Here is a 12,734-nt window from a genome sequence, read left to right on the forward strand (position 1 = left end):
TAGTAGCTACATTTAACATTTTAGTTCAGATGCCACAGCCAAAACCTCCTGATTAAAATCTCAAATTTAATAACCCAAATGTAAAAATGTTTTACTCATAACAGCTTTTACAATATGCCATTCCATTGTGGACAGAATCATCTCACACAGACCAAATTCACATTCTAACCACTTGCCTGGCCACAATCCATGGTTTAAGTACTCATTATTACATCTGTGGGAGGAAAGTCCCGCAGCCTGTGAATGTTACTTTCCACAGTAAACTTATAGCTATGACACAGGGTCCCGGATTAGTCCTGGGGGAGTAATGCTGTGGGACACCACTTTGATAATTACAAAGCTGAGGCCTCTCTGGTTGGCTTGAGGGCTGAAGGTGACCTCTGCGGCTTTTTTGTGTTTTTATGTCTTATTAGCCTTAGTCAGTGTCAAGGCCATAGCACGGGCAGACAGCTGAAATTTCAGTGCCCTCACTGTGAAACTTTCAAAAATCGTAGCACTGATCCCTTTTCAACCCATGGGTTTTAATTTGTGTTGCTTTCAGATTGAGCTGAGAAGGCTTTTTGACTTTAAAAGATCTGGGTGGATGGCGAATTGGGAAATTCAGATATTGATTTTTCCAAACAAAGCCAAGGTCAAACACTCCTCCCACATCCCTCGGACGTAGCTTGGAAGTAAAGCCTCACTTTTCAACAGACAATCCGGGGCTCTGGTGACTAGAATGCCTCAAATTGTATGGCTCAATCCATCATTACCAGAGTGAAGGTGGTGGAGCAGAATGCGCAGTATGGGACTCTATTCTTTCTCCCCGCCTACTATTATTCACCCTGAGTACTTTTGCTCCCTCACTTCGTTTGTATGCGGCTCACAGAGGTCACCTGCCTGTGCTGAGGTGGAGGGAGGAAGCTTTTCTATCCTCCACAGAAGAGAAGCTGATAAAACCCATTAGAGACGTTTTCTACTAAAACCTTGAGCGGTTTAGATGCTTTATTTCCCGCCATTTTCCTACTAATCTAACAACGCCACCATTAAACTACATATTAATACAGCTAATGGGTATCATTCAGTGCTGAGAAACCAGATCAGGTTTAATTTAAAAAAAAAAAAAAAAGATGAAGTTCCTGTTCGTTCTCATGCAATAAAGCAGCTAAAGCTAAAGCTTTCCCAAAAATGGGACAATTTATTCACAAACAAATGTCGATTCGAATGTTAAAATTGCGAGCTCGCAACATTATTTTTGACTCCATAACAAACCACCTGTTGGTTGACTACTGGTCATGTGACTTAAACTTCGGAAAAGTCTTGCATGTTTAACTCTAGGATTACGAATCTCGTAGGAGATTGAGAAGATGGCGCTGAAGCAGAAAAGTTTCTTTAAGAAGTTTTGTACTTCATTCTCACAAGAAAATGTTCAGATTTTCCAAAAGATCTTTCTGATTTTTTTGTGTTTCTTCTCCAGACAAGGAGGACAGTGATACGATTATCGCCATTTCTGTTCTGATTTGTTCATGGTGTTCGCCGTCGATATGATACCACCCTGCAAGACCGTATTCAAGTGTTTCAATTCCTGAAAACAGCAAAAATGTCACTTTGGCAGAGTTTTTGGGGGGCACACTGGCATCAGACGTGAGGCTGAAATACATGTTAGTAATGCTACTGCTTCTTCATTCACTTACTGCTGCTTGTCTGTGTGTGTTGGACAGAATTCCGTGGATCTTTACTTTGTCCTTTTCCATCTGTTCGAAATTCACCCACAAGTCTTTTGTCAAGGCAATGCTTGGACTGTACGTCTTTGATGTGTAATAATTATGGTCTGTGTCCTCCTGGAGCAGAAAAAAAAGAAAGAAAAGAATTGAAGCACTTGAAATTTCTCTCTAGGACAGTTTATTCATCTTGATGACCGAGTATTTCTTTGTGAATTGGACAGATGAGGTTCTATTATCATACAGACATGTAGAAAGGCAATAGGGTTAGGTCAGATACAATCTCTCTCCACTAATGCACAATCAGCACATTTTTATGTCGTAAAATTGAGTGAAATAACATGCTTTACTTTTAAAACCTAGACTGCAAAGTCAGGGCTGTCTTTTTATTACTGAAACATTCGTGGACTTTTATAATGCATGCAGAGAGCCTGTCGGGCTTTTAGTATTTCCTGTGAAGTAATCATGGGAAAGCTCCCTCTGGGTCTCGTCCATTCCCCATAGATTGGTTTTTCAATGTAAAACAGAAAGTCAATGTTGGTGGAAAAAGTCATGGATGAAAACAGTGCTTGTGTCTGGAATTTGAACTCACATTTCTAGGCTTTAGTTGTGAAAAGGCAAAGAAATGTAGATGAATTCAAGTTTCTCTGCAGTTTATTTAGCATTTACATATGTAATCTAACATCTGTAGAATAAGCAGTGCAGAAATTATGCCTCAGTGGAGTATTTAAAAAAAAAAAAAAAAAAAAAAACATTGGTACTTGATAACTACCAAAAGTGCCGACGAATCATATCAGGTTTTTTTTTTTTTTTTTCAAAGCCCCTCCTGGCAGCCTTATTCAGCACATTACTCCCAGAAAGTAAAACAAAGACTCTTGTTAAAGGAGGAGACGCAAACTGGGCTGCTAATCAGAACAAGATGGTTTTTGGATCAGGCTCCTGGGGCTGAGTTTAGAGGGGATGTGAGCAGATCCAATGCTCAGGAGTTTGGAAGGTAAGAGTCAGACTGGGTACAGGACCCTTGTGAAGGAGGCCAAAATCGGAGCTTTAGTGTAATATTGTAGAGCAAAGCTTCTGTATCTTTAAATCACCTGTGAAATTTAAAGCACTTGATGTCTTTGTGATCCAGCTCTTCCCTTGGTTTGGTCTTTGAAGGGTTTCATTGACAATGTGAAAAGCTGCATCCTGAGCCACAGCTCACACACCAGCTCACCTCAAATATATGTCAAACAGTCAAAACACTTCAACTTCGCATTCCTCCCATCACTTTCATCATCAAACCCTTCGGGGGAAACAGATGCTTGGAAATATTCCAGGCAAATAATCTCATGTTTATCTTGACAGCAGTTGGTGTTAAATGAAGTTATAAGTGATATTCTTACGAGGCAAATTCTATCTGAGTGAAGCGTTTACACACTTCATTAAAATTGCAAGAAACCGAGACTTAGAAACACTATCTTCTAGCAACACATTTTCTATTCTTTAAAGAGAAAATTAAAGTCAGTTTTAGTTTCCTTTTAGTCATCAGAATTGTTATTAGTTTTATTACAGTTTAGGCAGTCGACTGAATTTTAATGATTGTGGTTGAATAAATCAGTATGCAAACTAAAATGACCTCTACTACAGTATGTATATTATATTGAAAAGCTAGCATTGATTTGTATTTACTTGCCAGACAGAATTTTTTGCTCCTTAAAAGGAAAAAGTTTGGTTAAAAAATACAAGTTTTTAAACAGTAGTTTATCTTAAAAGGACAGCATGAGGGCATAAAGCAGGGGTGTCAAACGTATTTTAGTTTCAGGGGCCAAATATTGACCAGTTTGAGTTTAAGTGGGCCAAAGATTTTTTGTGAGAAAAGAGCAAATTCAACATTAATGTGCCCTGGTTTGCACTTCCATGTATAAATTATATCTAAATGATAAAGTGTGAGTATATTAGTCCCTGTAGGAACTTCACTCGAACTTCCCTGGTCATATGTAATTGGAAAAAATCTGATATACACTGAAAGGATCTATTAAGACATTTTATGACCAGTGGCTGCCATTTTTGTCTTATTTTGAAAGTGTGTCTGCTGATAAACTTTCTTAATTTGCATAAGCTCTGTACTTTGTATACAAATCAGTGCCACATAGATATGTAACTTGATTTTCTGATATAGCAGGGGTTGGGGGGGAGGGGGGGGGGGGTCTTTGTTTTGTTTTGTTTGTGTTTAATTGTGAAAAATAAATAAAAAGACTTTGATCAACAAAAAAAAAAAACTTCCCTGATTTTGGGAATTGAGAGCTCTTTCAACAATTTCAGATTAAAAATGACTGCCATCATGTGATATAAGAACCGAAAAACTTAGCTCTGCAAATATTGCAGCTTTTAATAGATTTTTCATATTTTGAGGGGTTGAGAGATCTACAACTGAATTAGTTGGTAATTTACAAAATGTTTCATGTTTTATTTATATTTTTTTCTTTCTCGAGCGGGCTGAATCTGATGCTCTAAAGGGCCGGATTTGGCCCCCGGGCCTTGAGTTTGATTCATTTGATATAAAATCTTAGTCAGTTCAAACAGCGAGCAATGTACAGCTAGTAAACATCTCTCTATAAAAATCCCAGAAGCCTCTGGGGGCTCTTTTTGCCAACTCGAGAAACAGGCACAAAACAAACAGTGGAGTGTGGGTTTTAAATGTGGCGTTTGGCTCGGGTAAGTGTAGCAGTGGGAATCGAGTGGCGTGATTAAAATATTATCAAGCTGAGCGGCACGTTGCCTTGCTGCATGAATTCTCTCTTACACAGAAAGATAAACAGTGTGACTGAGTGTGTATAGTGAAACATGGAGCTCTCAAAGAGTTTCAGGAGCTGAGAACTTTCACACATCCAACAACATCACAGCACCACAATAAACGCACACACCAAAGGAACTTCGATCGACCGCTGCTGTATGTTTGTGCTTTTACTGGAAGTCTGACAAGTGTGACACTGCCAATAAAGAGAGTAGGGATGCAGTACACACGTTACTGTAATTCAGTGGCTTTTTTGAGTACTTGTACTTTTTGGAGTATATTTCTTTCTAAATCAGTAATTTTACTTGAACCGTTACTGAGTACATTTTTTTTTTTTTTTAAATGATCAACAGACATTTTTAAACAACAACAAAATGAAATGACCAGAAAACAATCAAATGCACCAATCAGATCAAACGTAATGTACGGCGCCAAAACAGCATTGAATGGAGGTTTTTATCTCTTTCTTTTAGAGTTCATAAATGTATCTATATTTATTTCTTTTGAATTGAATTCACTGGTGTTGTTTTATTTAAAACAGAATTATACATTTTGACAAACATTTTATATTATACAGATGCCTTTGTAGAAGTTCCCATTGTGGTAGATTGTATCTCTAGTTTACTGTGTGCAAGGGAACTGTGGCAAGATTTATTACCAAAAATAAACATAGGGGGTGAAAGTAACTAGTAACTTTGACATTGAATACTATTTAATTGAGCTACTTTTTACTTGTATTTTAGTATTTTATGTATGACTTACTTGTATTTGTACTTGAGTACAATTTGAATCAAGTAACAGTACTTGGACTTGAGTAGGATTCATCAGTACTCTTTACACCTCTGACAAATTGACACCATAAATGCACATTGGGGAACACTGTGGTTTTCTGGTTTCAGCAGGGTTGTTATGTAGAGACAAAACTCAAAAGGTTCCCACCTAACAACCAAAATATGTTATGATTTTCTATTCTACTTGATCAGAAGTTTACCACAGGGCAGAACAACAGACCGTTAGAATCTTGGGAGCGTAAGTCATAGTTACAAGCCAAAAAGCCGGCACTTTCAAGAAAAAAAAAAAAAAATCAGTTCCCATAATGGCATCATCATTGCCAGCATGTAAAGACATGCAATAATGCATGTCGTCGTTGATGAGAGCTGACGTAATTAAGTTCTGCAATCTTGTTCCCACGATTCCTCCTAACCCTTCTTCTTACCCCATCCTGCAGTGACCTGAACACACCTTGAGCTGTAGAAAAGCCGTTAAATCTGAGTTAATGATCCGGAGCAGCAAACGGTGCACTGACTAACAGACTGAGAGCGTCACATAGTCTGCTCCTAAAAACTGCTGTTGTAAACCAACTGATGGAGGTGAGAGGAAACGATGACCTATCACTTGTGTTATGGCACCAAATAACTTAAAGACACACACACATACACACACAAAACAGATAAATCTTCACCTCTGCAGGAAACACCATCATTTATGGTCGAGAAAATACACAGTGATCGCGGAGCACGGTTAAAAAGACATATAGTCAATAGTGACGTTATCATCCCATAACCAACTAGTCTCAATAGCTCACTTTAGTGCCACTTAATACCAATAAATAGGTTTTTTTTCTTACACTATGGGATAGAAGGCAGAAATGAATTAGTGGCTTGGCTACAATAAGACATAACAGTCATGCCAAGGACTTCTAAAGATACATAAGGTTCTAGCACCAAATTGAGTCTTTGCCAGATATTGTCACTTATTTGGTTCAATGATCCTGATCATGGTACCATGATCATTGACATTATAAAGGCTTGGAAGAAATGTCTATCCCCACAATGAAATGTGCAAACCAGATCTGATCTGGATTTAATTAAGGAACAAACCTGATATAACTGAGTCAAACGTCATAAGGATCAATTAATCAAGAACCGAGAGAGGAGGGATTTTTTTGATTGTTAAAACTGATCCTGTATCGGTATATTGATCCGGATCCCCTCAAAAATGGAATGGAAGGTGTAAGGACTTTCTTTGGTTAAAATGTTGTCATATTCCTTTGACTACTTTTCATGTAATCCTGTTAACAGTAAAAACAAAACGGTAACACTATACTTGAAGTTGTATACATAAGGTTGACATTATGCTGTCATTATGTGTCCTTAGCATAAATAAGGTGTCTTCAAGGTTGTCATTAAGTGTTGTTTGCTAAATTATGACACCTCTAGGGCCAAAGGATGTCATTATGATGCCTACAGTATGTTGGTATTTCTTGGGTTAGGTGGAGGGATCTAATGGGGTTAGGGTAACAAAGGATTATGCTGCGTTCACACCAAATGTGTCACGAAATGTCTGTTTCCACCAGATTACATACAAAGTCAATGTATAGCTGCGTCCCAGATGCAAAATCTTTCCTGTGCGTCGCCGTGGTCCGATCCGCCCGTCAAGAGCGTTGGCTGTGCAATTGCGCTCCCGATTTTTTGAGAGTTGAAAATACTGAACTCCTGCGGCTGTCCTGGCTAAAGCCGATCAGAGTCTTTGCTGATGATGACGTCAGGCCATCAACACGGACACTGGTCTGTTCACCCATTCAACCATGGAGTAGAAGCTGTGTGTGACCACCTGAAGCTTTATAACTGGGACCGGACGGGGAAGGATTTGGCGTGGAGGAGGTGGTAGTCGTAGGTAAAAGTTATCTCTGTCGTTTTTATCTTTGAAAGTCAGCACTGAGCTAGGATAGCATTAGCCACTAATCACACCGGTTTTTTTCACTGGTGGTTTATTCACCCAGTTGGATGTGTTGCTGGTGGGCGGTGCTTGCGAATGGGGACATTTTTTGATCCTGCAGAACGTTTCACGCGGCAGATGCGTCCGGTGTGAATGCAGCATTAGGGTTTGGTTAATGAACGACACTTAATGACAGCCTTCATGACACTTTATTCATGTTAATGACAGGTGTCATGTCATAATAATGACTGCGTAAAATAAGCCTTATGTATAAAACCTCACGTGCTACTAAACAAACCAACCGAACCAGTGGAAAATTTGCATTACAGAGACTCTGAGACTAGTGGAGACTTGGTTAAAGTCACAGTGACGCCAGAAATGGCATCCAGTGGAAAAATAAGATAAGAGAAGCTATCTTCCTCTAAAGAAGAATGCAGCAAACTTTAGCTGACATTTGAGCTTTGCTGATAAATATTTGTGTCAATGAAATATGTTGTTCATAGTCGACTGTTGAACAAAATGAGCCTGAGAGAAAAAAAAAAAACAATCAGGTGTGTCCAGTTTGTCTCTGTGTGATGGTATGTAAGTATGTATGTAAGCATGAGGATGTGGTATTTTACGTATGCATGTGAGGTTTGAAGGTTTGTGTGAGTCCGTTCACCATGTAAACACCGTTCTGGATTAGGTGATACTGTACCCTGAAACTGAGATGATTTAAAGCTATGAGGAAACTGACTAACCTACCTGAACCAATGCTGCGCGCACCATAACAAAGAGACACGAATGATGTCTTTCATTTACATAGAGGCAAACAGAGGTCCACAGGTGCTGTAAATCTCCTACAGGTTGTTTCGTCTCCCTCGCGGCAGGAGGCCTGGTTCATTTCCTGTTCTGCTCTTTCCAAAGTCAATTTCAGGAGGATCCAGTTCCACACGGAGCGCAGATGAACACCTCAAGGCCAAGCTTCATTTAGTATAAAATATTCATTCTTGAAGGACGCTGCTCATCTTCTTTTTATGACCTAATATCCACTCAGCTAAGAAGATTTATAACTACTTTAGGAAGCAACCGGAGAGTATTTGCAGTCACGATTAGAGTATTTTTAGGTTGACTCAGTGAGGATTAATTCGGTTTACAATAGCTGCGTTGGTCATTTTAAACAAATGTTAAAGCCTAACTTTTAAATTTAAGCCTACAAAAAAGAAAATACAAATAAATAACACTCACTTTTAAGAACCTTAACAAACATTCCAAAATAACAAGGCTAAAGCTAAGAAATGCTAATCCAGAATTCAGTCTCCATTAATGCAAATAAAGGCAAATTTGAGCCAGATTTTAAAGAAATGTTTTACTGTAAATGAAATTTAGGTTGACAATGTAAACACTGGAATTTAACCCTCTGTTGTTTTCTATAATTATTTCCTTCTCCATTGATATACAACTGGATCCATAACAGACCCCATCTTGTTATCAATATATTTACATACGCTGCTTGAATTCATTGAAATAATCAAAAAGAAATATACCACTTTCCTTAAATGAGACTAAACTTCTGATTTCTTAAAAGCAGTACAAAAACAATTTGTATTTTCTGAATTTAAAATTAATCTTTGCATTTGAGATAAAAGTAGAGTTCCATCATGGTTGTAAAGAAAGCTTGTATCTCAGACACCTTGTTAGAGAAATAAAAAAACGTTGTCTATTAGTATATCAACCCCCAGATAAAACATTGGTCACTCCTGGTCTCTATAAAAGTCAAGAACAGAATAGTATAAAATGCTTTTATTGTCATAGACGAGGTACGACGAAATTAAGAGACAACTCTCGTGGTGCAGTATTTCAATATTCATGTTAAAAATGTACCTTCAGTTTTCCAAAACAGGAGAAACCTTATTGAGTACACTTTGAGGTTCAGACTTTTACTTTTTTTTAACTTTCTGCTCTTAAAAAAAGTGATTTCCTGAGTTCGGCCTCCAATCTACTTGGTTAACTATTTAATGTCGGAACATTAAAGGTCGAAACGATAACGCAGATCAGGCGATCGGATCGCCAGCAGAATTTGAATTGAAGAGAAAAGGGCATCAAATCCAAAGGGACAACGTTATCATAGTGTGTCCCCAAAGCCCACCAGCCTTCTGTAGTGAGATTGGAACAGAACCATTGCACACCTCTATCTGGGAGCTGTTGTCAGTTTCCTCTGCTGACAGGAAGCTGGGAAAGCTGTCGGGTTCCTCCCGTACAGGCTCCTGGTCCTGCTCCTGACTCGCTCTGTTACTGTCCATGTTATGAGTTTTTGGAGGAAGCCATCTTCTCCATCTGTGACTGTAGAGCTTCACATCCGGGGCTGCTTCTGTGTCTCCTGCTTGACCTTTCACATATGAGTACGAGACACCTGCAGAAACAAACAAAAAAAAAAAAAAAGTATGGTTTTAACGTTTATAAATGTACAATAAATCCACCAAACTGACATGAAGCAATGTCAAGAAACAATTAGGAGGGAAGTTAAATCCCTGAGGCAACACCATTATATCATGTTCTACCTCTAATAATAACTCATGGCCTCTGCAAGCCTTTTTCTTTGCTTTTGGAAAAAAAAAATCCTTGTCCGTCAAAAACAGATGCCAAACAGCAATGAGTCAGCAGAATCACACAAGCCAGGGATTTATATCTACAGGTCAGATCCAAGATGCTGGTGACAGGTGAGAAATACTGCTGTGGTAAAGCAAGTGGTTACGAGACTGGGCAGGAGACGGACTGCAAGGGGCCTCAAACCGTAAGAGGCAAAACGTGCTGCGTCATTGTCAGATGATGATAGTAGAGTTAGACATATCTTAGACATATCCAGTATTTGATTAAAGCCCCTCGAGACACATTTTTTAACAAATAAACAAAAACATGGTGTCGGCCACATAATCAAAGGTGGCCCCACCCCTTTCCCAGGCTGGAGCGCCTTCTTTTTTACAGTGTGTGGTCTGGAGGAGTAGAAGGTGGAATTGGTGACTTTTCTGCTTGAAAGGTAATTACTGCTGCTTAATTTACATTATGTGTGATGTGTAATTGTTACACTAGAACTCTGTAGTGCATGTGTTGTTTGTGTGCGCGCAGCAGCCTACATGTGGGCTGTTGTAAGTGACACTGTGTTGTTGCTGTTGCTGAGGTGTGTGCACATAGAGAGAGAGAAGTGCTGCAGTAAGATGCATTTAACAGAGCATGTTATATTACTGTGATGTTGCTGTTGGGCTAACGTTAGCTTGTTAGCTCCTCTGAGGGCGGGACTTTGTAAAGTGAGCAGCGGGGAGGGAGGGGGAGAGAGGGATCTGAGAGTTGCGAACTGCACCTTTGATGCTGTACATGGTTGTAACTTGTAAGTGTTTGTTAGAGCCTATCCAGCTGCCAAGGTGGGAAACTGAAAATATACCAGTTTATCAAAACAGGCCAAGACACAAGATCACATTTACACACCCATTTACTCCTGAAGGCAACTTAGAGGCTGAAACTGTAAAAAACCGACTATACAGGTGAAAGGAAAGCGAAGCAGCGATGCACTCAGGCCATGCATGGCTGTTTTGCCTCCAGCCTATTCTACAACTTGTTCTACACTCCATATATCAACACTGGCCCACCGGGATGACCCGGAATCTTGTTCCTATCGTTTTTCTTCACTCCTGTTGCATAATAAACACATGAACACATCACATGAGTTTCTCCAAAAGGCAGAGGAGCTCAGTCTATCTGTTCGTCCTGATAGAGATGGAGGCTTACGCTCAGCAAAAGCTTGCACTCCCAGTAACACTAATCGGATTAAGCATTTCCAAACAATTGGGAATAGACTTCATACACACAAAGCAGTAAAAGTCTACAAAGTGCTTGCTCGCTGTTGCAGCAATACAAATGGTTTTGTTTTTTGTAAAAGCTGCAGATTGCTCAACTTCATGAGGTTTAACTAGTTGGTAGTGTTTCACACTTTTTTCCCCCTGATGTCTCTTTTTTTCCCATGCTCTCATTTTGCATGCTTCTATCTTTCCTTTCCTTTCTTTTTCCCTCTGGGCCCACCACCAGTAGTTCTCCAGACAGAGGCAGAGAGCGAAGCAAGTGGAGAGGCTTAAGATGCTAATTTTTTAGGAGGAAGCCCGGCCGACAGATTCACTTTATAATGAGCGTTGACAAAGCCAAAAGAGCAAAGTAGACCAATCAGCTGGAGGAGATAAGTGCTGATGTATCGCAGGATAATGAACTAAAGCAAAAAAGTCCAAGCGTGAAACTTGCCTCGTGTGTGTTGTCGGCGAACAAAGAGGTCACCTTCAGGCAGATCTATATATGGATATCTATACAATAGAAATAACGACCTTATAGGACTTTGAAAAGTTGGTCAAACAGTAATTGTCAAGGGTTGAGGATGGAAGGGAGCATAAATGATAAATAATTGTCCCATAGATTTGGATATTACACACCAGTTGTTTTTGAGGCAGAACGTTTGTAGTCCATTCTTAATTTTCAAAATGACTCAGACAGTTTTTCATTATTTTTTTTTTTTTTTAATACTAAATTTTGTTTAAAATGATAGCTCTTGATTAGCTGCAGATTAGGATGGGAAAATGCAACAGTATTGTGCCCTAGCTTGCACTTCTTCATATACATAAAATACAAAATATCTAAGAAACGAACAATATCCAAGTCATATATAATAAAAGTCGGTCCCAACAGGGTCTTCACTTAAAATGTCCTTGATTTTGAGGCAAATTTCTATTTAAAGAAAATGTTATGTAATAATTTGAGGAAAATTGAAAGAACAGTTTAACATTAAAAATGACTGCCATCATGCGATATAAGCACCAAGAAAACTGTGAGCCCCTGCAAATATTGTTGAGTTGAATAATGTTTTCTCTGTCATTTTTATTTTCTCCTGAGGGCCAAATTGGAAGCTCCAAAGGGCCGGATTTGGCCCCCGGGCTTTGAGATGTATAGGGTTGTTAATTGGAGGTATGAAAAAACTTGATGGCACCAAAAAGAAAAATCTCAACTTGTACAACAATATCTTTCATATAATACTGTTGCATTAAAACCCACAAAACGTGTTTCTTGTTGAGATTAAAGATCCAGATATTCCTGAAAGCCACATTCCCAGTTTGCCCACTTGTTGCTGACAGACAAGTAGGATCATTTCAACAGGTCTTTACCATTTCCTTCTGTACTTTCTTGTTCTTTACTTCCTGAAACTCTTGGGTTCTTTGATGGTGGTTGGTCACATGGACAGAGCAAACCTGACCAGTAGTTATACACACCTACACATACCGTTCCACTGACAAGCAAACACAGATTTGTACCCCTTTATGTCCGTCTACAACACTTTACTCAGAATTCTGTGAATAAAACACAACTCTAGAGCATAATGATGGAATTAATAAGTGATAATACATATTTTTAAGAATCAAATTTTATAAATAAGTGAATCAAACAGTACTTAGTGCTTCCTGAATAGATTTATTTCTTCAGTTTTTGACATTTACAGTCATGTCCCTCCTGATGTGGGATGTATTTTCAGT

General features: G+C 38.9%; 1 protein-coding gene across 1 annotated transcript in view; it reads right to left on the reverse strand.

The window, feature by feature from the left end:
* The window catches only part of LOC114454429 (plexin domain-containing protein 2-like), an 87,041-nt gene that overhangs the window by 37,696 nt on the left and 36,611 nt on the right, over nucleotides 1-12,734 (reverse strand). Inside the window, exons 2-3 of the mRNA XM_028434886.1 lie at nucleotides 9,360-9,583; nucleotides 1,674-1,820 (exon numbers count right to left, since the gene is read on the reverse strand). Of these exons, the coding sequence (XP_028290687.1) occupies nucleotides 1,674-1,820; nucleotides 9,360-9,583 (371 nt within the window). The remainder of the gene's footprint in view (nucleotides 1-1,673; nucleotides 1,821-9,359; nucleotides 9,584-12,734) is intronic.

The sequence above is a fragment of the Gouania willdenowi genome, chromosome 20, assembly GCF_900634775.1.
Source record: "Gouania willdenowi chromosome 20, fGouWil2.1, whole genome shotgun sequence".
NCBI classification, from domain to species: Eukaryota; Metazoa; Chordata; class Actinopteri; order Blenniiformes; family Gobiesocidae; genus Gouania; species Gouania willdenowi.